We start from the raw sequence: 25,479 nt of genomic DNA, 5'->3' as shown, positions 1-25,479 counted from the left end.
GAGTAGGCTCACGTGTGTGTCTATTTGTACACCTTTGGGCAGAGGCGCCTCTTCAGGCTCCCTGTGCTTTGGGCTCCTGGTTGGAAACTCCTTGCTCCTCTTCCTTCCATCATATCCAACTAACAGAACTACACAGAGCCCTGAGGGAGCCCTGAGCTCAGGAGGGCGGGCTCCGCTCTGCCCAGACTCGCCCGACCCCTCCCACTGGGAAACGGCCACCCTGACAGTGTCCATCTCTGCGGGCCACCTGGCTTCACACCTGTGCACGTCATTAACTTCACAGCCTGTGGCTACTCCGCCTCGTTGAATTGCAGATCCCCTCCCCCAGCGCCTCACGTGTAATCCACACCCGCCTGCCCGGCCCCCTTCTGAAGTCATTAGTGATGCAGCCGAATGGTCTTGGCCCCAGAAGTGATTTCCTGTCATCTCTGCTCATTAATTCTCCCCATGTCTTTGCTAACCCATGAGTAACGCTCCCCACACCTCTGACTGTTCATCGGGGTCTCATGGCTTCATCTCAGCTTCCTGTCTCCAGGGTCCCCAAGAGCAGCTTGTCTGCCCTGTGGCCCCAATGTGTGCCTCCCTTTCTCCCACTGCTGCTGATATGGCCCCCCAGGGTCCACCCAACTGGCCTCTGGGGTCCCAACACAAGATGCTCAGGGAACAAACCACTCGCAGCTCAGGCAGCCCCACCCCCTTTCCAGGGACCGGGGAGGGAAGCGGCTCCTCTTGGCAGGTCCTTCCAGAAGCAGAGCTGCTCACCCATGTGCCCATGGGGCCCAGGAGCCCGAGCTTCCTAACACACTCTCTTAATGAAGCCCAGCCCTCGGGTGGTTTCGGCTGGGAGGGTGCGGGCACTGGTGCCTCTGAGGGAAGGGGACAGCCAGGCGAGATGACATCTCTTCCTAGCTTGACAGCCTTGGCCTATATGGGTCAGCCCCCGGGGCAGGAGGCTCAGCCATCTTGTTCTGTCCTATTGCAGCCCGAGGAGTTTCAGAAAGAACCCCCAGCTTCATGTACCCGCAGGGCACCGCGAGCAGTCAGATGGTGCTGCGCGGCATGGACCTGCTGCTGGAGTGCATCGCCTCCGGGGTGTACGTACCACTTCACCCCACTTCTGGCCGCCCCCCTCAGGAGGCTGGGGAGGGAGCTTGTGCGTGCTCTCTCTGCCACGTTTCGGGTACAGAAGGAGAAGCACACAGCCCTTAGTGAGGACTTTGCAAAGCATAGTCCTCTCCATCCCATCCTGGCCATCTCTCTTTGGATAGCGAGGAAAGGAGATGGGCGGGCGTGCTGTGCAGGTTAGCATTTCTGTGGCCTCAGACACGTCCCTCAGATGCTCTGCCCTGAGCCGCCCTCTGTATGAGAACAGCTGTCGGAGGACAGGTATCCCTGGGCCCACGTACCTTTAAGGACCCCTGGGCTCCGTAGGAGAATTGCAGAGCCACGGTTTGTAATAAATCCGTGTTTCCTGCCCGGTCCCTCTCCCAGCCCCACACCAGACATCGCGTGGTACAAGAAAGGCGGGGACCTCCCATCGGACAAGGCCAAGTTTGAGAACTTCAACAAGGCGCTGCGCATCACCAGCGTGTCTGAGGAAGACTCGGGGGAGTATTTCTGCCTGGCCTCCAACAAGATGGGCAGCATCCGGCACACGATCTCGGTGAGAGTAAAGGGTACGTTGTGTGTATTTCTCATTATGATGATTTTGCCAGCCCTACACGCCATGGCCGCCCTTTCCTCTGAGGGTGGCTGGGGCAGGGTGCGCGGGGGAAACTCAACACTCTGGTCGGTGGCAATAGTGACCTCTCAGGGATGGTGTCACCCTGGAGGTGAGAGTGTTTGTGAGTGTGTGTGTGTGTGTGTGTGTGTGTGTGTGTGAGAGAGAGAGAGAGAGAGAGAGAGAGAGAGAGGTGTGTTGAGGGAAGAAGATGTGACTATCGCGCAACTCTCCGGGGCTCCCTCAGCAGGTGGATGTCACGGTCTGTTTGATTCACACCAAGAGCCTTCTCCTTTTCCATTTTGCATTCCTGTTCACACTGTGTCATCTTCTCCCTGTGCTGTCTGTGTTCTGTGCTTGTTTCTTTTTAAAAATGGGGAGTCATCATGGCCCAAACTATTTTTTTAAAGCCACGTCCCTCCCCTAAAAGCGTAGCTGGCCCACCTGAGCTCTCATAAGCACTAGAACACATGCCTTTGTGGATGCCAGCCACGGGTGCCGGGGGACACCAGTCACTTCTCACCGGGCCGGATGGGTGACTGGGGTGATGAAGTCTGATCCCACAGTGTAAGAACTTTCTTAGCACACACTCAGTTGAACATGTGACCTTGGTTTCAGCACTCCACTCAGACCAGAGGTTCTTAATCTTTTAGGGGGTATCAAGAGCTTTGGTACAAAGAACCCTGTTCTCAGAAAAATCCATATCTATTTATATATATAGAACACTGCAACCAACAGAATGACTGGTTGCTTTGATGGGCACTGTGGCCCCGATCTCGCCCCCCAACCCTATCGGCACCCCCAGCCCAATCAGGGGTGGGGCTGGCCAGCCGACTTCCCATGCGCCCACCCTCCCCCTCCACTGGCCTGGCCCGATCGGCCCCAATCAGGGCGGGCCAGCTGGACCCCACCCGAGCATGAATTCAAGCACCGGGCCTCTAGTATCCATATATTTGTGAAATTTTCCAAACAGTTGAAAGGGGTGGCCAGCTATGAGCTTCTGCTCTACCCAAAGCTCAGTGCCTAAGAGAGTGAGTGTAAGTAGCAGGCCTTTCCTGAAAGGTCTCATCTTGCAGCAGCAACAACAGAAACCCAGAGGGGCCAATCCAGTGCCCGCCTTCCCACCATCCCTGGCTGGGCCCCTGGGTGCCCATCATGAACACCAGGACCTCTTAAAGCATTCGCCCCCGGAACCTCCCCTGAGGATTTCGATTCAGTGGGTCTGAGCTGGGTCCTGGCATCCGTGTTGGTTAAAAGCTCTTTAGGGAACTCTCATGAGCAGCCCCAGTTTGGAACTCTTGTTCTGTGAACTCGAAATAGGCAGGTCGGCATCTCTGGTGTTGAGCCGGCCGAAGGCAGGCTGGACTGAGCCATCCGTGAGGATGAGCCCCGGGCGGGCGCTGAGGGCTGGGCTGGCGCTCAGAGGCTCCTGTCTTCTAGAGGAAGCCCATCTGCACCATCTAACTCCTGCCTGTGCTGCCCTTGTCTTCCAGCTGCTCCCTACTGGCTGGACGAGCCCAAGAACCTTATCCTGGCTCCTGGCGAGGATGGGAGGCTGGTGTGTCGAGCCAATGGGAACCCGAAGCCCACTGTCCAGTGGATGGTGAATGGGGAACCTTTGCAATGTGAGTAACTAGCCATCGTCTCCCCTGGCTGCTCTCCCTGCCATCAAAGGCTCCCGATCTTGTCCCTATGGTGCCCCTGGTTGTTCCAGAAGTGAGGGAGCAGCCATCTCTTTGGACACCTCAAGAGGCAGGAAATCTGCCCCGTGCCTGCGTGAGAGGGCAGGGGGTTTTGCAATGTGAGTAACTAGCCATCGTCTCCCCTGGCTGCTCTCTCTGCCATCAAAGGCTCCCGATCTTGTCCCTGTGGTGTGCCCCTGGTTGTTCCAGAAGTGAGGGAGCAGCCACCTCTTTGGACACCTCAAGAGGCAGGAAACCTGCCCCGTGCCTGCGTGAGAGGGCAGGGGCCTGGGGTTTTCTCTGTGTTGAGGGCATTTCTGCTCCCTGGGGGTTTTCATCTATCTCTGCTTTGTGCCCTTAACAACCACAGAGCCCAGTTCAAGGTTTAGGGTCTGCGGTGCATCTCCTTGAGAGTTTGGGCTCTGAGTGATGTGTGGAGCTCGGAAGATAGAGTAGAGCTCAGTAACCCATACTTGGGGGAGAGGGCGTCCTGCCTGGATGGCTGGAGTAGGGGATCCAAGGCCCCTTCAGCCAGAGGGCTTGGTCAAGATGTCCCGTCATTCTCTCCAGGTGCATTTACTTTTTTAAATGTCCTGTCATTACTTTCTCTAAGGGGTCCGAGGGAATGCAAAAGGTGATGTCAACCAGATGGGGAAAAAAAAAATAGATGGTGAGAACTCAGAGCCTAACTCAAGAGCAGCCGGTGGGGAGGCAGGGGAGGCAGGTGCAGGAGAGGGTGAGAGCACCTTTTTAGACCCTTACTGTGTTCCAGCCACTGCACTAGGTGCTGCAGCCCTGTTCTCTCTTTAACCTCAAACACTAACGATGAAGAAGGGAGGCTCTGATGGTGCCATGAACTGCCCGAGGTCACGTGACCAGTAAGGAGGAAGCTGTGGGTTGCTATGGGAACGCAGCATGCCTACACCACCTAGCACTGAGCACACATTTATCCCCAGTGACTGTCCCTCCCCTGGACGCAGCAGAGACAGGGACGTGCCTGCCCTCTGCTGCTGGTTCGCCCTGTCCTGACAGCCTTTGGGGACAAGGCAAACAAAGGCTGTAAACGTCAGAGCCCCCAGGACTCACAGCTGAACCGTGGCCCTGGAAAGGGCACCCGTCCCTTACGGGGAGTGACCGGAGGAAAGGTGGGGCCATGAGCATCTCTGGGCAAGGCGTTAAGTCGCTGGCATTGCCGGCCTCAGGCCTTTTTGCTGAGTGCGGAAGGGTGATAAGGATGCTGACCTTGACTGCACTTACCGCCTGCTGATTCCCCAGTTCCGGCTCAGACTCGCTATCTGTGGAGTGGCGCCCACGGGCCAGACCCTGGGTCTTCCTCGGCCGACTGCCGTGATCGGTCTGAGCGATCCCAGATGAGTTCACGGACCGAGTAAGCCCAGTCCTCTGGCCCAGTCCGGAAGTCTCACAGACGAACGTCACCTTCTGGTGATGAAAGATGAGAAAAGCGGCAGTTCTTACATTTCTAGAAAACGTATATTGTACAGCTGTTACCTTTCTCTTCTCCTAACCCTCCTAGACAGGGGAGAGGTGGGAGTACTTCCTCTCCATTTGGCAGGTGAAGGAAATGAGGCCCAGAAAGACTGGATTTGCCCCAGATTCCCAGCCGGATGCACCCGTGGGCATGGAATGTTCCCTCTGCGCGGGGGAAACCTTGCCTGGGACCGTGGGTAGCTTTGGCAGGTAGAAGGACTGTGCGGTCTTTAGCAGGTGTAACTTGGTGAATGTCTGCAGAAAGCTTTGCTCTGAGGATGGGCAAGTGGCAGGCCTACCTGGTTCCTTAGTGCTTCGTCCTTTTCAGAACAGACTTAAGTATATGCACTTTGGATTAAAATATTCACAACAGTGATCATTAGTATGGGCTGGGCCCTCTTCCAGCGACTTTACACCTGCCTGAAAGCTCAGGTCATCCCCACAAGGTGGTAGTTATCCGCCTTCTGCCAGTAGGAAACTGATGCTGGCAGCCAGCGACTTTACACCTGCCTGAAAGCTCAGGTCATCCTCATAAAAGCCCCACAAGATGGTAGTTATCCACCTTCTGCCGACCAGAAACTGATGCTGGCAAGAATCTGGTTAGAACTCAGACCCCTTTCTGTTGCCACAGCTGCCCAGCTGCTACGTAGGTTGAGCAGGAATTCATATCCCGGTTGGACAGACTGAGAAATAAACTCCAGAAGGTTCAATGAAGGGTCCCACGTCTCCCAGCCACACGGTGGTGGCGCCGGAGCGGGGTCTTCTGCGAGCCTTCCGGCGCTGCTGCCTCCGTGACACCCCATCATGCTGGGGAGCCCCGCGCAGAACCCCAGGTTCCCCTCGCCTGCCCTCCCCATGTCTCACAAGAAGCGTCTTTCCTCTTGTGTAGCGGCACCGCCCAACCCAAACCGCGAGGTGGCCGGGGACACCATCATCTTCCGGGACACGCAGATCAGCAGCCGGGCCGTGTACCAGTGCAACACCTCCAACGAGCACGGCTACCTGCTGGCCAACGCCTTCGTCAGCGTGCTGGGTGCGTGTCCCGTCCCCCCGAGCCCCTGCAGCGCCGCTTCTCCGGGTGGTCATGTCACACGTGGGCTCACGTTCCTCTCCGGAGACCGGCCGGGCTGGCGGGGGAAGCGTGGAGACTGGAGATGAGATGTGTGGGGAGGAGGGAGGGCTTAAAACCCACAGAGCCGGGAGTGCAGACAGAGTGCATTCCCCACCGGAAGTCAGCCTCGGTCCCTCCTTCCCTGGTGTCACCCAGTGGGCCTGTCTCTGTCTCGTCTCCTTGGGGTGTCCATGCTGACTGTCCTGGGGTCTGAGCAGGTCGCAGAGCGGGAGGGGTCCTGAGATGTTTGCAGCACTCCCGGAGCAGGGAGGGGCGGTGGAGGGGCAGGTGCAGAACCTGCTGGATAATTTGGGTTGGAAAGAGGGTAGGTCGGGAATGGGGAAGCTTCCTCCGTCCTTACCTACCCCTTCGAGGCTTTTTAGAGGAGCCACGTGGTTAGGGGCAGGTGTGGTGCTGGGAAAGCTGCTGTTGGGAGGAAGCACGTAGAGATAAGACCAACGGGAAAGGGATGGAAGAGTGAGACCCCACCCAAGAGCCCTTGTCTGGGAATTGCAGACGTGCCACCTCGCATGATGTCCCCACGGAACCAGCTCATCCGGGTGATCCTGTACAACCGCACACGGCTGGACTGCCCCTTCTTCGGGTCCCCCATCCCCACACTCCGATGGTAAGTCCCGGGAGACCAGGCCTCCCAGCAGGGGTCATCTGCCTCACCCTTTGTCCTTTTCATCTGCCCATATTAAGTATTCGGCAAGGCCTGGGCACCTTAAAGGGGCAAAGCTGGGAGGAAGTTGGCAGATGAGCTGGGTCAACCCCCTTGTTGTGCACAGAAGGAAACCGAGGCCCGGGGAGGGGCAGGCACTGGCCGGGGCTACTCTGTGGTTGGATGAGGGCTCCAGGCTCCGAGTGTGGGGCTGGTCCCGCTGCCCACACCGTCTCTCTCGCGTGGTTGGCCCCGCACCCCGGGGCCAGTCCTTTCTCAGTGTGTGGTGTGTTCTGCTGCTGTGTTGTGAGGTTTAAGAATGGGCAAGGGAGCAACCTGGATGGTGGCAACTACCACGTCTACGAGAACGGCAGCCTGGAAATCAAGATGATCCGCAAAGAGGACCAAGGCATCTACACCTGCGTCGCCACCAACATCCTGGGCAAAGCCGAGAACCAGGTCCGCCTGGAGGTCAAAGGTAAAGAAGGGGTTGGCAGGTGGAGGGCGGGGGACGGGGGTGGAGCTGGGGAAGGAAGCTGTCTTCTCCAGGTTACCCGCGTGTGTTTCACTATGGAAATGCACATGCCTACTGTCTGATCCCTAGCGGGACACTCCCAGGGGGTCTGTGGTTCTCCCAGGGCTTCCCGCTGGCCTGGGTGCCGGGACCACACTGAGTCCTGTCCGCCTGGTCCCCATGGCATTAGGAAGGACAGCCTACCCACCCCGGCTTCCACCGCCACCCCAGGAACTGCATCATACCTTCCCGAGCCAGATAGAGAGGATTTGGGGTGGTTTACTGTCGGGGATCACCCACACCAGGCTTTCCCCCATTTACGCAATGGGAGACTGTTTCTCCACCTCCCTTGCTCAGTCTATCCTGGAGCTCGTGCCTGTCACACGGGGTCCACGCTGGGATGACGGGCAGAGAGCGTGTCAGTGCCGAGCGCCCGGCTTTCTCCGCAGACCCCACCAGGATCTTCCGGATGCCTGAGGACCAGGTTGTCAAAAGGGGCACCACCGTGCAGCTGGAGTGTCGGGTCAAGCACGACCCCTCCCTGAAGCTCACGGTCTCCTGGCTGAAGGACGACCAGCCGCTCTACATCGGGAACAGGTCTCCGCTCCGCCCTAGCCCCTTCCTGGTGCCGAACCCAGGGATAGGGCGCCTGTGTCCTGCCTGTCCCTGAGGAGCTGCCGGGCTGGGCAGGATGGCCTCAGGGGAGGACCCCCCCTGTACCCTCTTCCTCTCTCCCATCAGCTCTCTGCTTCTCTTTCCTTCTCTTTCCAACTCCTTTCTCTCTTCACTGTTCTCCCCTCGCTCCTTCTCTTTTCCTCTTTCCTTTATTGTGACCCCTCCCTCCTCTTCTGCATCACAGCCAGGAGCCCCCCAGCTTCCGCCCTGCCCGCAGCGCCCCCCTCCCTCCTCTTCTGCATCACAGCCAGGAGCCCCCCACTTCCCCGCAGCTTCCGCCCTGCCCGCAGCGCCCTTGTTCTCCAGCAGAGGGCAGGGTTGGCCCAAGCCTACTAGGACCACTGGGCGCTTTCACTAGCCCAAGCCTGCCCCCTTCCTCATCCCAGATGCGGATTTAATGGGTGTGGGGAAGGGGAGGGCTGGGCACCAACAGTGTGTACACCTGCCCGCAGGTGTCTCTATTGTGCAGTCAAGGTCCGAGCCTCTCTCCGCAGGGTCCTTTGCATACCTTCTCTTACCTCTGGGCACTGAGGTTGCCTTAGGCACCAGCTGTTTCCAAGGACCATCTGGGTCTTTGTGGGGGTGGCCCCCTGAGGGCAGGCACATCCTGGCACTCACTTGCTGCTCACACCTGCCTGCTCTTTGGTGCCCTCCCTCTAGGGGAGATAGTTCAGAGACCAGCCTGGGCTGGGGATAGAGCTGGAGAATGGGAAGAGGAGGGGTCTCCACTGCCTTTTGGGGGTGGGTCTAAGGTGGGAGGGAGCGCAGAACAGGAAGGCACAGAGAGCAGGTGTCATTCGAGGACTGAGCGCAGCTCAGGGTCACGTCGGCCTCTCCCGCGTTCCTTCTCCCCTTTATTGAGCACCCTAAGTGCTGGGGAGCACCCTGTCTCCTAGGAGGGGCTGCGGCTGCCCAGCCCAGCTTGGGGCTCCCCTCCCCTCTGACTCACCCCCATCCAGGGAGAAAGCAGAGGCGGTGCCCGGCACTCCCCTTGTCTCTCCCGTTGCCCCCCACTCGCCCTCCTCCCAACCCTCGGTGCCTTTGCAGGATGAAGAAGGAAGACGACTCCCTGACCATCTTTGGGGTGGCTGAGCGGGACCAGGGCAGCTACACGTGCGTCGCCAGCACGGAGCTGGACCAAGACCTGGCCAAGGCCTACCTCACCGTGCTAGGTAACTGCCGCTGCCCGAGGCACTGACTCCTCGCCCTTCCTGCAGCCGCAGAGGCCGGGGCCCAGGACAGCCCTGTGGTCCGCGAGCCGCCAGCTGTGGCAGTCTCCTGCCTTTGATCTAAGGGTTAGGATGCTGCTCCTTGCGAAAGAAGCTGTGTTCGTTGACTTGCCTCCTAAGTAGAGCTATTAACTCCCCGTGTTCTCACCTGCATGAGAGCGGGAAGGTGGACAGGGGTCCTGTGGTGGTCATTTTTACCAACTTTACAGCTAACTCTAAACCACTAAGTTCATTAAAACGATCCATCATTGAAGCAAGACTGAACTTTGTGTTTGTCCTTCCAACACCTCTGCTGGCCTTCCTTCCCTCCCTGCCTCCCGATGGGATTTCAGAGGGCGCTGTGCACTCAGCAGGCGACTCCACCTCGTCCAGGCCGCGCTGGACATACGAAGCCATCCTAAACCTGGGGAGGGAGCCGGTCCCGTCCAGGGAGGCAAAGTGCCCATTGTCCCTCATCACCTCTGTCCTCTCTCTGGGCCCCACTGCCCTTACTCTTAGTGCACTCTTGTCCCTTCCCCAGTGGAGGCACACGGTCCCAGGAGATGGGGCTCAGGGGTGATGGGGACTCTGGGACAGGAAGGAGGTGATGGGGGCCCGGGAACAGGAAGGCGATGGGGCTCAGGGTGATGGGGGCCCTGGGACAGGAAGGAGATGGGGCACAGGGTGGTGAGGACCCTGGGACAGGAGGGAGATGGGCCCAGGGTGATGGGGCCCTGGGACAGGAAGGAGGTGATGGGGCTCAGGGGGATGGGGGCCCTGGGAGAGGAAGGAGGTGATGGGGCTCAGGGGGATGGGGGCCCTGGGAGAGGAAGGAGGTGATGGGGCTCAGGGGGATGGGGGCCCTGGGAGAGGAAGGAGGTGATGGGGCTCAGGGGGATGGGGGCCCTGGGAGAGGAAGGAGGTGATGGGGCTCAGGGGGATGGGGGCCCTGGGAGAGGAAGGAGGTGATGGGGCTCAGGGGGATGGGGGCCCTGGGAGAGGAAGGAGGTGATGGGGCTCAGGGGGATGGGGGCCCTGGGAGAGGAAGGAGGTGATGGGGCTCAGGGGGATGGGGGCCCTGGGAGAGGAAGGAGGTGATGGGGCTCAGGGGGATGGGGGCCCTGGGAGAGGAAGGAGGTGATGGGGCTCAGGGGGATGGGGGCCCTGGGAGAGGAAGGAGGTGATGGGGCTCAGGGGGATGGGGGCCCTGGGAGAGGAAGGAGGTGATGGGGCTCAGGGGGATGGGGGCCCTGGGAGAGGAAGGAGGTGATGGGGCTCAGGGGGATGGGGGCCCTGGGAGAGGAAGGAGGTGATGGGGCTCAGGGGGATGGGGGCCCTGGGAGAGGAAGGAGGTGATGGGGCTCAGGGGGATGGGGGCCCTGGGAGAGGAAGGAGGTGATGGGGCTCAGGGGGATGGGGGCCCTGGGAGAGGAAGGAGGTGATGGGGCTCAGGGGGATGGGGGCCCTGGGAGAGGAAGGAGGTGATGGGGCTCAGGGGGATGGGGGCCCTGGGAGAGGAAGGAGGTGATGGGGCTCAGGGGGATGGGGGCCCTGGGAGAGGAAGGAGGTGATGGGGCTCAGGGTGATGGGGGCCCTGGGAGAGGAAGGAAGTGATGGGGCTCAGGGTGATGGGGCCCGGGGACAGGAGGGAGAAGGCCTCAGGGTGATGGGGCCCTGGGAGAGGAAGGAGGTGATGGAGCTCAGGGTGATGGGGCCCTGGGAGAGGAGGGAGATGGGGGGCCTGGGAAGGGGGCCCTGGGAGAGGAAGGAGGTGATGGGGCTCAGGGTGATGGGGCCCTGGGAGAGGAAGGAGGTGATGGGGCTCAGGGTGATGGGGCCCTGGGAGAGGAAGGAGGTGATGGGGCTCAGGGTGATGGGGCCCTGGGAGAGGAAGGAGGTGATGGGGCTCAGGGTGATGGGGCCCTGGGAGAGGAAGGAGGTGATGGGGCTCAGGGTGATGGGGCCCTGGGACAGGAAGGAGGTGATGGGGCTCAGGGTGATGGGGCCCTGGGACAGGAAGGAGGTGATGGGGCTCAGGGTGATGGGGCCCTGGGACAGGAGGGCGATGGGGACACAGGAGGCCTCTAGAGGTGAGGCTCTGTGGAAGGAGGGGAAGCCGTGGGGAAACTTGTTGCAGGGGCAGCTCTCCCAGCCTCGGCCACCTGCTCCCACCCTTTTGGAACACCTCTAACCCCAGATAACCAGCTAACCTGGTTAACCGTCTTACCTTTGCAGCTGATCAGACCACTCCAACTAACCGTTTGGCTGCCCTCCCCAAAGGTAATTCATACTAATCGGGACCCTGGCCCAGCCCTCGCTAGGCCCAGGGAGGGTGGGGTCTCAGAGGAGAGCACTGCCCAGGAGGTGCTGGGTGGGTGGTGCGTCACCCCCAAACCCTGTCCAATCCGCTCCCTCCCCGAGCATCACAGCCTGGCTTCCTGCTCCAGGTGCAGGTTGAGCTTAGACATCCTTGGCTGCCTTTTCTCCTGCGTCCCTGACCTCTGACCTCTCACCTTGCCCACGGGGAGGCCTGTTCTCCTCTTTGGCCTCGGACATACCTGTGGCCCCCTTGCTTCGAACCATCTGTGGGCCCACGTTTCCTGCAGCCTCTCCATGTCCAGCACTATGTACCCACAAACAGTCTGCACACGCGAATGGGGGCTCACCTTCCAGATTCTTCCAGTGATCGGCCAACATGTGGAAATGGCTGGCTCACGGAGTCATAGAGGGGGAAGTTATGCCACCCCACCATTCTGTGGGGCATGGCTTTATCCCCAGGCCAGGATGGCACTCACACCCCCTAAGGCAGCCCAGTGAGACTGGAGCCCCCAAACGGTGCTGCCTCCCCGCAGGTCGGAAGCCTGCTGGGCTCCTGTCCTGTCCATCCCTGTGCGACCACATCCCCATCTCCTCCGTGGCCTGGTCCCCTTCCTCCCTCCCATCCCCTGAGCCTGTCTGCCTCACTCAGCACCCACACACCCTCTGGCTCCTGCCCCTCAGAGCCGTGGCGTACAGAGTAGAAAATAATCCTGAGAAAACAAGACAAAGTCCACATTCCTCGCTGGCTTTCCTAAATGTGAACACGCGTCTAGTGAAAAGCATTCCCAAGTGCTTGCCCTCCAAGATACCTGCAGGAATGGGACGGCCGGTCCGACTGTGCCCTGCATCCTTGGGTGCTCTTGGAGAGGGAGGTGGGACTGGAGTCTCCTCTTTGTTCTCCCTTGACCCCCTGAGGGAAGGGGTGGTCCCTGTGCTGACCCTCCAGGGCAGGCTGGGGGTGGGCCCTGCTGTGGTGGCCTCCGCCCTCCAGGGACCTGTCCATGGGTGTGGCCAGGGCTGGGGCCACCACAAGGAAGGCCTGGCTCTAACTCGGGAGTCCTGCGCGGTGTCTTCTCCCTCTGCTGCCAGGACGGCCGGACAGACCGCGGGACCTGGAGCTCACCGACCTGGCCGAGAGGAGCGTGAGGCTGACCTGGATCCCAGGGGACGATAACAACAGCCCCATCACAGGTCAGCCAGGGCCCTGCGCTCCAGGCCAGAGAAGAGGGTGGGGCAGCTGGGAGCTCGGAGGCGTGGCCCTGGGGTTGGTCCCGTCCGGGGACGATAACAACAGCCCCATCACAGGTCAGCCAGGCCCTGCGCTCCGGGCCAGAGAAGAGGGTGGGGGCAGCTGGGAGCTCGGAGGCCTGGCCCTGGGGTCGGTCCCCGTCTGCCTCACTTGGCCCGTGCCCTGGGCTGTTTGCAGACCCCACGGAAGCCTTGTCTCCCTTTCAGTGTCTTGATAGGAACCCTCCCTGTGCCCCTCTCTACCGAGGGAGGTTATGGAGAGAATGAAAACCATGGGGATGCTTTCAGGAAGAAGTCAGCTGACGCAGCCCCTGAAGCACTAACTGTCTTCCTTGCCCTCAGACTATGTGGTCCAGTTCGAAGAGGACCAGTTCCAGCCAGGGGTGTGGCACGACCATTCCAAGTTCCCAGGCAGCGTCAACTCGGCCGTCCTGCAGCTGTCCCCGTACGTCAACTACCAGTTCCGGGTCATTGCTGTCAACGAGGTCGGCAGCAGCCACCCCAGCCTCCCGTCCGAGCGCTACAGAACCAGCGGGGCCCGTGAGTACCCGAGGGCTCACCCGCAGCGACGCTGGAGCAGGCACCCTGAACTCCCACTGGGTCCCCCCAGCCCCCAGCTGTGTGGATTTGGGGCAAGTTTCTTAACGTCTCCAAGGCTTGGCTCCCTCATCTGTACTATCAGCACGGTGCCAGAGGGGCTGTGGTGAGGATTCCATTGGAAATGCAAGCACTCGTGTTAACTGTCATTTTTATTATTACTAATCCTGTATAATAAAAGGATAGTATGCAAATTGTCCCCTCGACCAGGAGTTCGACCAGGGGGCGAGACCAGTAGGGGGAAGGGAGGGAGGCCCCAGCCAGCAGCTGCTAAGGACCCTACCAGCGCACGATTTTCATGCACTGGGCCTCTAGCGCAGCGGTTCTCAACCTGTGGGTCGCGACCCCTTTGGGGGTCAAACAACCCTTTCACAGGGGTCACCTAAGACCATCAGAAACACATATAATGACATATTGTTTTTGTGATTAATCACTATGCTTTAATTATGTTCAATTTGTAACATTGAAATTGGGGGTCACCACAACATGAGGAACTGTATTAAAGGGTCGCGGCATTAGGAAGGTTGAGAACCACTTCTCTAGTGCTATTAATAATTTCGATGGTCTGCTTGGAAGAGAAGAGCTCTGGCAAACACTTGCAGCAGAAATATGTAACCCAGTATTTTATCAGATTTCTTTTCCTGGGTAATATTTAGATTTCTGAAATCACACTGGCTCGTTGACATCCCCAAAATGTTAAATGCTGGGATAAACCCACCTGCTATTAAACATATTTAGCAGCTGATCCACGAAGGGGATGATCCATGAGTTGGCTATGTGGGCATCTGAAGTGTGAAAAGCCTCATGACAAGTCTGTCTGAGAGGCATTGCAATTGAGAGGGGTTAATGAGCTAGGCAGGCACGTCACACATGTGAGACACGGCAGAGCATGTTCCATTGCCCATGAGACGGGAGAGCAGAGAGACACAGAGGAACAGCGTAGGAGAGACCAGTCGGGTGGGAAAGAGCGAGGTGCTCACTACGCCCTGGACACATTGGACTTGAACTTTGTGCCAATTTGGGTTCCAGCCCCTGAGTCCAATCCCAGCGACGTGAAAGGAGAGGGGACCAGAAAGAACAACATGGAGATCACGTGGACGGTGAGTGTCGCCCAGCCCAGCCTCAAAGGCAGCAGTGTGCACCTGGGACCCCTCGCCCTTTATGCCTTTGACACCCCAAGGCCACAGGCTGGCTCAGACGGCCTGGCTGGTTTGGTGGCCACTCCTCTGCGTTGGGCGTCCAGAAACCAAGTGGGAGCGTGTCTAGACAAGATTTAGGACAGGAGAGAGGAGCAGAGGTGGTTGGGGGCAGTCTGGCAAAACCATAGAGAGCCAGCAAAATAAAACGGGCTTCTTTCTTCAGAAGAAGGAGGGGTTGAGCCCTAGCCAGTTTGGCTCAGTGGATAGAGCGTTGGCCTGTAGACCAAAGGGTCCTGGGTTCAATTCCGGCCAAGGGGATGCACCTCGGTTGCAGGCTCCTTCCCAGCCCAGGCCCTGGTCAGGGCGAGTGCAGGAGGCAATCAATCAATGTGATTCTGTCACATCGATATTTCTCTGTCTTTCCTTCTCTCTTCCACTCTAAAAATTAATGGGGAAAAAATCCTCGTATGAGGATTAAAACAAGAAGGAGGAGGAGGGGTTGAGGTTGGACTGGGAACCATTGAGCATAAACACCGTGCTCGCATGGGTGTGTTCTGGGTCCTTTCACGAGATTGCTGGGAGTGAGGAGAGGCCGGTGGCTGGCGTTGTCAGCGTAGACCTTCTCACAGTCAGGACTAGAGAACTCCAGGCCAGGTTTGAAGAACCCCATCTTCACTTTGGCTCACTGACTACATTTCCAAATCAGAATTGGATGTGTCACCTCAAAGTGACCTCCTTAAAAAATATATTTTTATTGATTTCAGAGAGGAAGGGAGAGGGAGAGAGAGATAGAAACATCAATGATGAGAGAGAATCATAGGTGGCCTGCCTCCTGCACACCCCACACTGGGGCTTGAGCTTGCAACCTGGGCATGTGCCCTGACCCCTGACCGGAAATCGAACCGTGACCTCCTGGTTCATAGGTCAACGCCCAACCACTGAGCCATGCAGGCCAGACATCAGAATGACTTGTTTTCAAACCACTTCCTAGTCTGAGAGATGCAAACTTGGCTGCTGAAATGCACTTCCGTGCTGTGGCCATGCCTCATCGAAACAGGACACACGGGGTTGGGAGTCTAGACCATCCCCATCCTGCCGAGGGCCTGGTCTCCCAGCAGCCTCAGCAGCGGGGCCTGGCCGATCCCAGATGCCGGCACATCCTCGGGGCTGTGCAAGGTCTGCTCCAGGTCCACACTCCATCCTGTGCCCTGGGACTGCTTGCCGCCTCCGGAGCAGGCCCTTAGGGAGCAGAGGGCAGACCTGCCTGCCCTCAGGGAGAGCTGAAGTCGGCTCTGTAACTTTGAGTTCACGGGCAGAAGGCATGCAGTGGCTAACCCAGAGCTCATGCCTTTCTGACTTTGGAGAATATTATATTATCATCCATATTTTTTCTTGTTGCTCCACCATAGGAAAGAGTCCTGTCCAAAATAAGGCCTTTGCTCCCTATGCACTTGCACACGTGGGAGTCGTGGTGATGAGGTCTTGGGGGACGCCTTTGTCACAGAAAATCTCTGTGCTGCTGGGTTCATGGGACTCGGCTCTTGGAGGACTCAGTGAGGGTGGGGGCTGGGCAGCGTTGGGCAGATCTGGAGGGGTGCCTGGGCGAGAAGGAGACGAGCTGTGGGTGGGTCTGGGCCCCCCACCTGCCCCTCCACCTCTGCCCTCTGTCTCTCCCCGCCCAGCCCATGAATGCCACCTCCGCCTTTGGCCCCAACCTGCGCTACATCGTCAAGTGGCGGCGGAGAGAGACTCGAGAGACCTGGAACAACGCCACAGTGTGGGGCTCCCGCTTCGTGGTAGGGCAGACCCCTGTCTACGTGCCCTATGAGATCCGAGTGCAAGCCGAAAATGACTTTGGGAAGGGCCCGGAGCCAGACACGGTCATTGGTTACTCCGGAGAAGATTGTGAGTATCTTCCCCCGGCCCCCATCCGGGACCCTCCCAGCTGGGCTGCATAAGGGCCACGCTCACAGACTAGGGACCTCGGGGTGGGTCGTGGGACTTCCCAGAACTGGGAGGACAGCTAGTTCCCGGGAAAGAGGAAGCAGTGACCTACATAGCAACAGATGGGCCCTCATAGTGTCGGGAGCGGAAGTGCGTCATCTGGACACCAGTTGAAATTACTCAGCGTCATCACCTAGCCCAGCACTCTCATTTGATGGATGTGAACACAGGCCCCGCGAGGAAAATGTTGGCCATATTACACAACTGCAAGTGCTGGGCGTGAAAATCGAACCCAGGCCTTCTGATCTGCCCATTGCCAATCCTCGCTGCACCAAGAAAGACTTCAGGACTGTGTATCCCAAGGAGCCGTTAGCTCCTCCCAGGAAGCAGGGCCACGGGCCAGACTCCTCCCCAGGCTCCCCCGGGCAGCCTTTGGGGATGGAGAAGGTCTGCAGAGCCTCAGACTGGAGCCACCCAGACCAGCCTCCTGCCAGCATTCCCAGGGATGCTCTCACCCTCAGAATTGAGCATAAAAAGAGAAGTCCCTTAGGGGCTTGCACTGGGTGAATCAATGAGATTCTGGACATATATGTGGCAGCAGGTGCCTGGCTTCCCAGGCGGTGGTGGCTTCTTTGTCCCCAGCACATCGATCCAGTAGACAGCTGAGCAAGGCAGGAGAGGCAGTGGAGCACCACCACACACACTCCCCCCAACCCCCAGTCAGGGTGATTTGTACCCCAGTGGGTCTGGGTCTGATCTAAGAAGAGATCATGGTGGGGGGTGGGGGCTGGGGAGAGTATAGGGAGGAGTGGAGTCACAGGGGCAACGCTGGAGTCAGGGGCCGGGCCAGCAATGTTTGAACAGTGAGATGGGAAGAAGTGAGGGTTCGGCCCTGTGCCCCACTTTCCTGGAGGTGATTGTGGATTGAAGGAGATAAGTGGGGGGCAGGGGGGCAGGTCAGCAGGCCCTCTGTCCATCTCACTCCTCATCTCCATGGTGGCAGACACTTCTGGACAGGAGACTACTGGATGGCAAGTATGGAATGGGCAGCATCTGGTCATGAACTTCATGGACCACCCCATAGTCTCCATTGCATCTGTCTACTCTATGGCCTCTGCTCTGATGGAGTAGAGGGGATGAGGCCAAACTGCTTCTGCAGCAGAATGGAGAAAGGGGGCGGGAATCAGTTATGGGGGAGGGAGTGACCCTCCCATTCCAGGTAGTCATGGATAAGGTGCCTTTATTCTGGTGGTAGTTTCCTGGCAGGAAGCAAATGCCACTCAAAGCGGACTATTTCTGATGTAAGCACAGCACTCAGGGGAAACAGCACAGTATGGTGACCACATGGAGGGCTAGGGGTGACTCTGAGCCTTGAAGGGGCAGGAGGTGGGTGAGTCACCATGCCATCAAGGGCCACCCACAGGAGCCGGGGCCTTGGGCAGAAGAATGCAATGCTGTCAACCGTCAGCCCCACAAACAGGCGGCAAGGGGCATAGCTACCTCTCCTGCCCCAGGATCTCCTGTTGGCGCCCATTGGGCAAACACATCTGGAAACCTGAGAACAAGGGAGCCCAGCTGACTTGGTCCAGAAAGGGCAGCCTCCTGGGACATGCGGCAGGGTGGGGAAGGGTGGAGAAGCAGTGGAGGGGCAAACGGAGACGGCCTGGCATGTGAGGGTAGCAAACCCCGCCCTCCTACCCGGCTGCCACCCTTTTGTTCTGAGCCTTTCCCCACTCCTCCAAGCACAGTCTGATGGAGAAGACAGAGTCCCTACCCTCAGGGTCCAGGGTGGGCGGAGGTATGGGCAGCAGAGAAAAGTCGAGGGGAACTTGGGGTCCTGGGGCCAACCCTGCCGGCATAACCTGCTCTCTGTCCCAACACATTGCAGATCCCAGGGCTGCACCCACTGACGTTAAAATCCGAGTCCTGAACAGCACAGCCATCAGCCTTCAGTGGAACCGCGTCTACTCCGACACGGTCCAGGGCCAGCTCAGAGAGTACCGAGTGAGGAAGCCAGCTCCCAGCCCCGCCTAACCTCCCGCTCCATAACCAGGGCCAGGGGTAGCAGGTGCAGGCCAGGAGGTATTTGGAAGGGGGCCTCAGGGTCGCTGTGGAACCCAGAGTTGATTCAAGAAGATGATGTCTAGGGTTAGCTCCTCAAAATTATACTCATATATATACATGGACACACCCCCAGGTGTGTCCTGCAGCGGATATGCTGACGGAGGGTGCTCAGCAGAAAATCACGTGAAGGGCGGTGGCTTGGGTGGAGGTTGCATCGCACGCCGTGCCTGTAAGGCGTGAGTGGATACACGCGCGTGCACAGAAGCTCTGTTGAAGCACCACCGAGCTACACCCTGCCTGCTCCTAATGGTCCCCGCTGGGCTGCTTGCCTCTCCCGGTCTGACTGTGCGAAGCCCCAACTAACAGGTGTAACCGCTAAAAGGGTGCAAAGGCCTTCCCTGTGGTCGCAGCCACGCCGGGTGATCCAGCACAGGGGCCATCCCGGCTCCTGGCTTCTGGTCTTCCTGCCTGGGAGTGGTTCCTGCTCAGTCTTCTCTCTTGTTTAAAAGGGTGAGCTGAGTTGGGGGAAAGGGAGAGAAACCCAGGATAAGCCAGGCTCTTCCTAGGAATGGCTCTGTTTAAAAGGGGCCTGGGAAGCAAGGGAGGCTGTAGCCACGGGATATTCCCACAGGTTCTGTGACCTCAGAGGTCATTGGTGGAGCGTTGGCTGGTGGATAATCGGGGGGCAGAATGGAGGGGCCGATCTCTTCTTGGGAAATGAATGTGTCAGTGGGGGAAGGCAGGCAAGATGGTGTACACTCTTGAACGAGCTCTTCCCTAACAGTTGGCTTGTACCTTTAACCTACTTGGCTGGAGGTTTTTCTGGCTAAAGGTCCCCCTGGGTGCCCTCTTAAGTCTGGACTTCCTCCTTATCTTGCCGACGGAGGCCTAGGTGGCGTTGGTGTGGCAGCCTCACCTGGCGCTTCCTACCCACTGCTACCCAGACCTCGTGTCACACACGCTCTCAGCCTTACCTGTGACACTGCCACCGTCCATAGGCCATCCCTGTCCCAGCTCTTGCCACCAGGCGGCCTGGCATCTCACTGCCTTGGACACCGATTCTAAAGGTCTTCAGACAATGTTAAAAGCAACATCTGACTTCAAAGCGTTAAAACAACCCTTTCTCATATTCAGACTTGTGGGGGTAACCCGCTATTTTTCAACTCCTCCTGCCGCCAGTCTTAAACCGTACTAATCCCACTCAGGGGACTCGGCCTCTGAGCCCGGGACAGAGCTTGCCATGCTTGGACCCTTGGCTGGTATTTGTGGTTTTGGCACAGACTCCCTGAGCAACCGGGTCCCCAGCTTCGAAATAAGGCTCATGGTGGAGCAGTGCAGCTGTGAGCCTGGCCAGCTTGCCTCTCCTCCAGAGAGGCGATTGAAACCAAACACCCTGTTTCTTGTTTGACATCAGTTCAGACTCGCTAGTGGCTAACGCACGGGGACGGTCGGCCACCTCCCCGGCCCTGTGTGGGACTGATGAGTTCATTTGGGATTTGGAACCTGTGGCAGCAAAGGGAAGACCGGTCACTACCACCACCACCACTAACCACTAACCCAGCTCTGCCTGACGCCCCCTCACCGGCCTGCTTCTGTCCTGAAGGCCTACTACTGGAGGGAGAGCAGCTTACTGAAGAGCCTGTGGGTGTCTCAGAAGAGACAGCAAGCCGGCTTCCCTGGTGACCGCCTCCGGGGCGTGGTGTCCCGCCTCTTTCCCTACAGTAACTACAAGCTGGAGATGGTTGTGGTCAATGGGAGAGGCGATGGGCCTCGCAGTGAGACCAAGGAGTTCACCACCCCGGAAGGAGGTAGGTCTGACCTGCAGCTCTTCGGGGTGGGGCAGGTCAAGGTACCAACATTCAGGTGGACATGGAGCAGCTCCGCCGTGGCTTGGCACGGACAGCACCAGTTGACCTCTGCATGACCTCAAGGAGCTGATGACCCGTGAGCTGAGCAGCTCCTACCATTCCCACACGGCACCGTGTCACCTGTCTGGCCTGCCCTGCTGAGGTTGTACCTCAAGAGAACACTTGTGTGGTCTGATGACATGATTCCAGACGGGCATACAGACTGACGCCCAGGGCACTGCGGGAGCCCGGGCTGCCTGCCACCTGAGGCTGAAGCGGTCACCCTGACCACCTAGAGGCATCGGTCAGTGGACCAGCAGCCAGGACCGGCAGAGCTCTCCCCACTGCAATCAAGAAGCTTTCGCTGAGGTCGTTGGCCCGCGGGTGCCGTGGCCCTGCAGAGGGGTGCCTGACAACTGCAGGTTCATGGCTGCCCTGGTCCTGGGAGGCAGACCCCTACAAAGACCCTAGTCCATCTCCTGTTCTAGCCAATCTTTTCTCATTAGCTTGGTGCTTTCTTCGCCTGTTTCTGTTTCTCCTCCCTCCCTTCTCAGCTGTTATTTTCCCCTTCTCTTCCTCCTCTCTTGACTCTCCTTCATTCTTCCCTCTTGCTTTCTTTCTTTTCTTTTTAATCTATTAATTTTAGAGATAGAGGGAGAGAGAGAAACATTGATTTGCTGTTCCACTTACTTATGCATTCATTGTTGATTCTTGTATGTGCTCTACTGGGAATCAACCCACAACCTTGGTGTATTGGGACGGCGCTCTAACCAACTGAGCTAACCGGCTCGGGTCCCTCTTGCTTTCTTTATTCCTGTCTTTCCCTCCACCTTGTTCGTGTTTCTTGCTTTCTTTATTCCTGTCTTTCCCTCCACCTTGTTTGTGTTTGTGTTTTTGTTTGTGTGTTTGTGTGTGTGTGTTTTAATGTGTTTTCAGGATGTGTGTGTGTGTGTGTGTGTGTGTGTGTTTTAATGTGTTTTCAGGGAAAGGAAGAGAAAGAAAGGGAGAGAGAGAAACATCAATGATGAAAGAGAATCATTGATCTGCCTCCTGCAGGCCCCGTACAGGGGATCAAGCCTGAAACCTGGGCATGTGCCCTGACCAGGAATCGAACCGTGACCTCCTGGTTCACGGGTCGACGCTCAACCACTGAGCCACACCAGCCAGGCTTGTCTTGGTTTTGATAATCAGCCTCCCCCCATCTCTCCTGCCCCTCACCTGTCCCCGTGCTCCATCTGGGCTTTTCCTCTCCCCCCTGAGCCCAGCACCCTCAGCTCAGACGTGTGGGCCTGCCGCTTGGACCTGGAGGTGAGAATCCTCGTCTGAGGACAAGGAGCCGCCTCCATAGGAAACAGTGACAGTTGTTTCCCTGCCTGAGATGTGCTCTGCCCCTCTTGGAGGTATCTTCGCAGCATCGGAGCCTAACGTGCTGAATCCACGGCAGTTGCTAAAGGAACCCTCGATTTACTTCTCCCATTTAAACAGAGTCAGAGCCAGGCTTGTCCTGAACTGGGGGAGCCCAGGATGGGCCGTGGGCTCTGGCTTGGCAGCTGCCTAGCATGGGGGTTGCCCGAGTTCAGCGCCTTCATACTTGTGCTTTGTTTTGTTTTCCTCATCCTGCCCGCCCCCTCCCGCTCCCCCTCACCTCCCCCACTCTCTTCTCCTTCCCCAAGTACCCAGCGCCCCCAGGCGCTTCCGAGTCCGGCAGCCCAACCTGCAGACAATCAACCTGGAGTGGGACCACCCGGAACACCCCAACGGCATCCTGACTGGGTATTCTCTCCGATACCTGCCCTGTACGTTTCGCTCTGCTTGCTCTTAGCTAATCTGAGAGTCAGGAGCCCTATGCTCACCACTTTGCCTGAGGATCCCAGGGGCCCTGGGGTGTAGATAGAGGGCACTGCCAGGGGAACAGCTCCCCCAGGATTAGGGGAGGCAGTTGAGACCCAGCCCTGCTTTCCTAACACAGGTCCCTCTAGTTGCCTGTGTGACAAAGGGAACTTCTGGTCTAATGAGGGGTCCAACCCCAGACCTCGGGGATCCTATAATCCCAACACCTACGAGTCTAGGAGAGGTTCCCTCCTCTGACAGAACGGCCATCCGATGGGGTAGTCAGTGCCCGCACAGGACTCCACACAGCACTCGGCCACTCAGCAAGGTGTCAGTTATTGGAAGGCGGCTGTGTGTATGGAGACCTGGCGAGAACTTGGAGAGACCCATCAGGAGCTCACCTCGGGAGTTCAGTGTCACCCTGCAGGGACAGGAGTGTCCCTGCATTTGAAACACGTGACCCCCTCTGCCCTCTAAAGTAGGCGATGTTGCTGCTCAGTGCCACACAGCACTCGGCCACTCAGCAAGGTGTCAGTTATGGGAAGGCGGCTGTATGGAGACCTGGCGAGAACTTGGAGTGACCCCATCAGGAGCTCACCTCAGGAGTTCAGTGTCACCCTGCAGGGACAGGAGTGTCCTTGCATTTGAAAAACGTGATCCCCTCTGCCCTCTAAAGTAGGCGTGCTGCTCAGTGGGAAGCTCTAAGCCAGGGCTGGGTAGTGTGTTAACGATTCCAACACATTGCAGATGGATCATGAGAATTCTCATGTTTTTCTGTCCTAAGGCTTGTGGCCAATCATGAGAATTCGTTAAAAGGATATTAGCTTGTAAGAACATGTAACAAATAACTCCAAAATGCAATGAGTATTTCATTCTAAAGTGTGCCTTTATGTAAAACATTTTTTGTACTCGTTCAGTAGTAACTTACTAGTATCTGGCCCGGGTCGCGACCCACAGGTTGAGAACTGCTGCACTAAGGGCTGAGTAGTGTGCTAACGATTTCAACACATTGCAGACGGATCACGAGAATTCTCGTGTTTTTATGTCCTAAGGCTTGTGGCCAATCATGAGAATTCGTTAAAAGGATATTAGCTTGTAAGAACATGTAACAAATAACTTCAAAATGCAATGGGTATTTAATTTTAAAGCGTGCCTTTATGTAAAACGTTTTTTGTACTCGTTCAATAGAAACTTACTAGTATCTGGCCCCTGGGTAAACCTAGCAATAAAGCTGCTGGTCCACAATGTGTTAATACCCAGCTGTGTGCTGTGTGCTGCTCCAGATCCAGCCTGGGGTGACCAGAGATGCACCTTCGAGGTACCCTGAACAGGCTTTTTACAAAGGAAGCATTAAGTAGAAGCTCTAGTGCAAGCATGTCAAACTCAAAGGCCAACACAAGCCAAATAAATGAGGCCTGTGGCCCCCGGGCCACGAGTTTGACATGCTTGCTCCAGTGCAGTGGTTCTCAACCTTGGCTGCACATTAGAATCACCTGGGGATCTTTTTAAACTCCTGATTTCTGGAATGAGGCCCAGAAATCAGGATTTTAAAAAGATTCCCAGGTGATTCTAATGTGCAGCCAAGGTTGAGAACCACTGCTCTAGTGGCTTTGCCCTAGTTCTGTTTGAAAGGAAGAAAGAAACCTGTATGTTTCGTCTTGTTGAAAAGGCTTGGGGATGGTACACAGAGTCTTTCAGAATCAGCCGCACAACTTTGCAGTGAGCCAGAGGTCACAGGATGAGTGAAAAGTAGCAGCCCTGTGTGTCCTCAAACAGCACAAAGGAGCCCCTGCCCTGCAGGCTGCCTTTGCCCAAACCTCCCATCCCCCGAGCCGTCAGGTGCTCACGTGGGGCGGGTTTCTCCGTATCCCTTACAGCTGAGCTGGGAAGGTTTGCAGCTGCAGGTTATACAACTCATCGCGGTCAGCACTGCTGAAGTTCAATCCCACGTGCCTCTCTCCCCCCAGTTAATGGAACCAAACTAGGAAAGCAGATGGTGGAGAACTTCTCTCCCAACCAGACCAAGTTCACGGTGCAGAGAGCGGACCCCGTGTCACGCTACCGCTTCACCCTGAGTGCCAGGACGCAGGTGGGCTCCGGGGAGGCAGTCACGGAGGAGTCGCCGGCGGCCCCGAATGAAGGTAGGTGCATTGCGGCGGCCTCGGGATGACAGGGCCCCGCTAACGCAGAGGCCCAGAGAAACACTCTGACCTGCCCCCTGGCTGCCCGGCCTCCGGGGATGGAGAGGAAAGGAGGCTACAGGTCCTTCAAGGGAAGCAGGGAGCCCGTCTGGTGTGCTGGCAGGTAGGTGGGTGCTGGCGATGTATGTGGACAACTCAGGTCCCTTAGACTTGTCATCAGACCCGGGTCCCCACGGTGCCTTGACTTGCTCAGCCACTTAGCATCTGCCATCCCTCCTTCTGGCGGGGGGTACGGAAGAGACGAGAGAATGTGTGTTGGAAGTAAATAGGCCAGTGAACCCCACGGAACAGTGAAAGTGCTCACCTGTTTAGGGACAGGAGTGTTATTACAGTTGAAATGGGGTCTGCTCTCTGCGTGGGTTCAAGGAGGCCGGGAAGAGAGCTACCTGCCCGGAGCATGAGTCAATGGAGTCCCCCCTTGCAGCCTGAACTGAGTGAATTGTCAGGCTGCGGAGAGGAAGGGGAGTTGGGAAACAGCCATTTGCCAAACCGGCTTCACAAAGAGCAAATGGGTCCATGTCCTGGGTCCTGGCGTCTTCCAGGAGCCCAGCAATCCCCGCCGAAGCTGCACCTGCCAGAGAACTCCACTAGAGGGGGTCCGGGCCCACCTGCACACGCTGACTGGTCTCAAGGAGCCTCTGTCCGGTTTGTGACTATAGAAGCTTTGATATCAGCAGATCCCGTGTGAAAGGGGGGACCCCACGGCCTCTCCAGAGGTACAGTGGGCCATTCACAAGCCGTTTCTTGAGCACCCACACTGTGAGGTGCTAGACACCGTGCCAGAAGTGGGGGGCTCTAGGCAATAAGCTCACACCGTCTAGAAGGGCGACATCCATGAGAATGCCCAGTTGCAGTTTAACACGAGGAGTGTTATGTTCAGATGGGGAAGGTGCCGTGGTTGTGCGGGGGCTGGAGCATTGAGGCTGCGAGGGGAGGCTTCAGAGGAGAGGTGATGTGAGTGGGGGTCCTTGAGGCTGGCAGCAGGTGATCCTGTCTCATGCTTTCTCCAGAAGGCTGAGGTTCGGCAGCCTGATCCTGGCTCAGACCGGGCCTCCAGAGAACCCTACTCCACCCAGGAGAGCATCAGCCCCTCACTCCCGGGGCTTCCGGGCCCTGCTGCTTCTGCCGCCTTACCCCGGGCTCCCAATTCAGCTTCATAAGCAGCCCTGCATCCCTTCCCAGGCCCTGCTTCCCTGGCCAGCGGGCCAGCACCGGGGTGGGGGGCGGG

At 57.7% G+C, this 25,479-nt stretch overlaps 1 protein-coding gene across 25 annotated transcripts in view; it reads left to right on the top strand.

Annotated features, from left to right (window-relative positions):
* Positions 1–25,479, top strand: part of NFASC (neurofascin) — a 188,582-nt gene that overhangs the window by 135,756 nt on the left and 27,347 nt on the right. For 18 of the 25 annotated variants that reach the window (XM_014532541.1, XM_014532551.1, XM_014532535.1 and 15 more), the window contains 17 exons: positions 983–1,094; positions 1,492–1,676; positions 3,214–3,345; positions 5,780–5,923; positions 6,518–6,629; positions 6,977–7,143; positions 7,629–7,776; positions 8,902–9,026; positions 11,298–11,342; positions 12,471–12,572; positions 12,972–13,169; positions 14,256–14,326; positions 16,048–16,270; positions 18,198–18,313; positions 19,977–20,181; positions 21,894–22,016; positions 24,018–24,191. In XM_014532541.1, coding sequence (XP_014388027.1) covers positions 983–1,094; positions 1,492–1,676; positions 3,214–3,345; positions 5,780–5,923; positions 6,518–6,629; positions 6,977–7,143; positions 7,629–7,776; positions 8,902–9,026; positions 11,298–11,342; positions 12,471–12,572; positions 12,972–13,169; positions 14,256–14,326; positions 16,048–16,270; positions 18,198–18,313; positions 19,977–20,181; positions 21,894–22,016; positions 24,018–24,191 — 2,382 coding nt within the window. Of the gene's footprint in view, positions 1–982; positions 1,095–1,491; positions 1,677–3,213; positions 3,346–5,779; positions 5,924–6,517; positions 6,630–6,976; positions 7,144–7,628; positions 7,777–8,901; positions 9,348–11,297; positions 11,343–12,470; positions 12,573–12,971; positions 13,170–14,255; positions 14,327–16,047; positions 16,271–18,197; positions 18,314–19,976; positions 20,182–21,893; positions 22,017–24,017; positions 24,192–25,479 lie in introns of those variants that run through there. The other 7 variants (XM_014532554.1, XM_014532553.1, XM_014532552.1 and 4 more) reach the window with 3 other exon arrangements.

This window comes from Myotis brandtii, unplaced genomic scaffold, assembly GCF_000412655.1.
Source record: "Myotis brandtii unplaced genomic scaffold, ASM41265v1 scaffold898, whole genome shotgun sequence".
Taxonomy (NCBI): Eukaryota; Metazoa; Chordata; class Mammalia; order Chiroptera; family Vespertilionidae; genus Myotis; species Myotis brandtii.
Note: the sequence above shows the minus strand (reverse complement) of the source record. Positions and strands in the feature narration are given on the sequence as shown.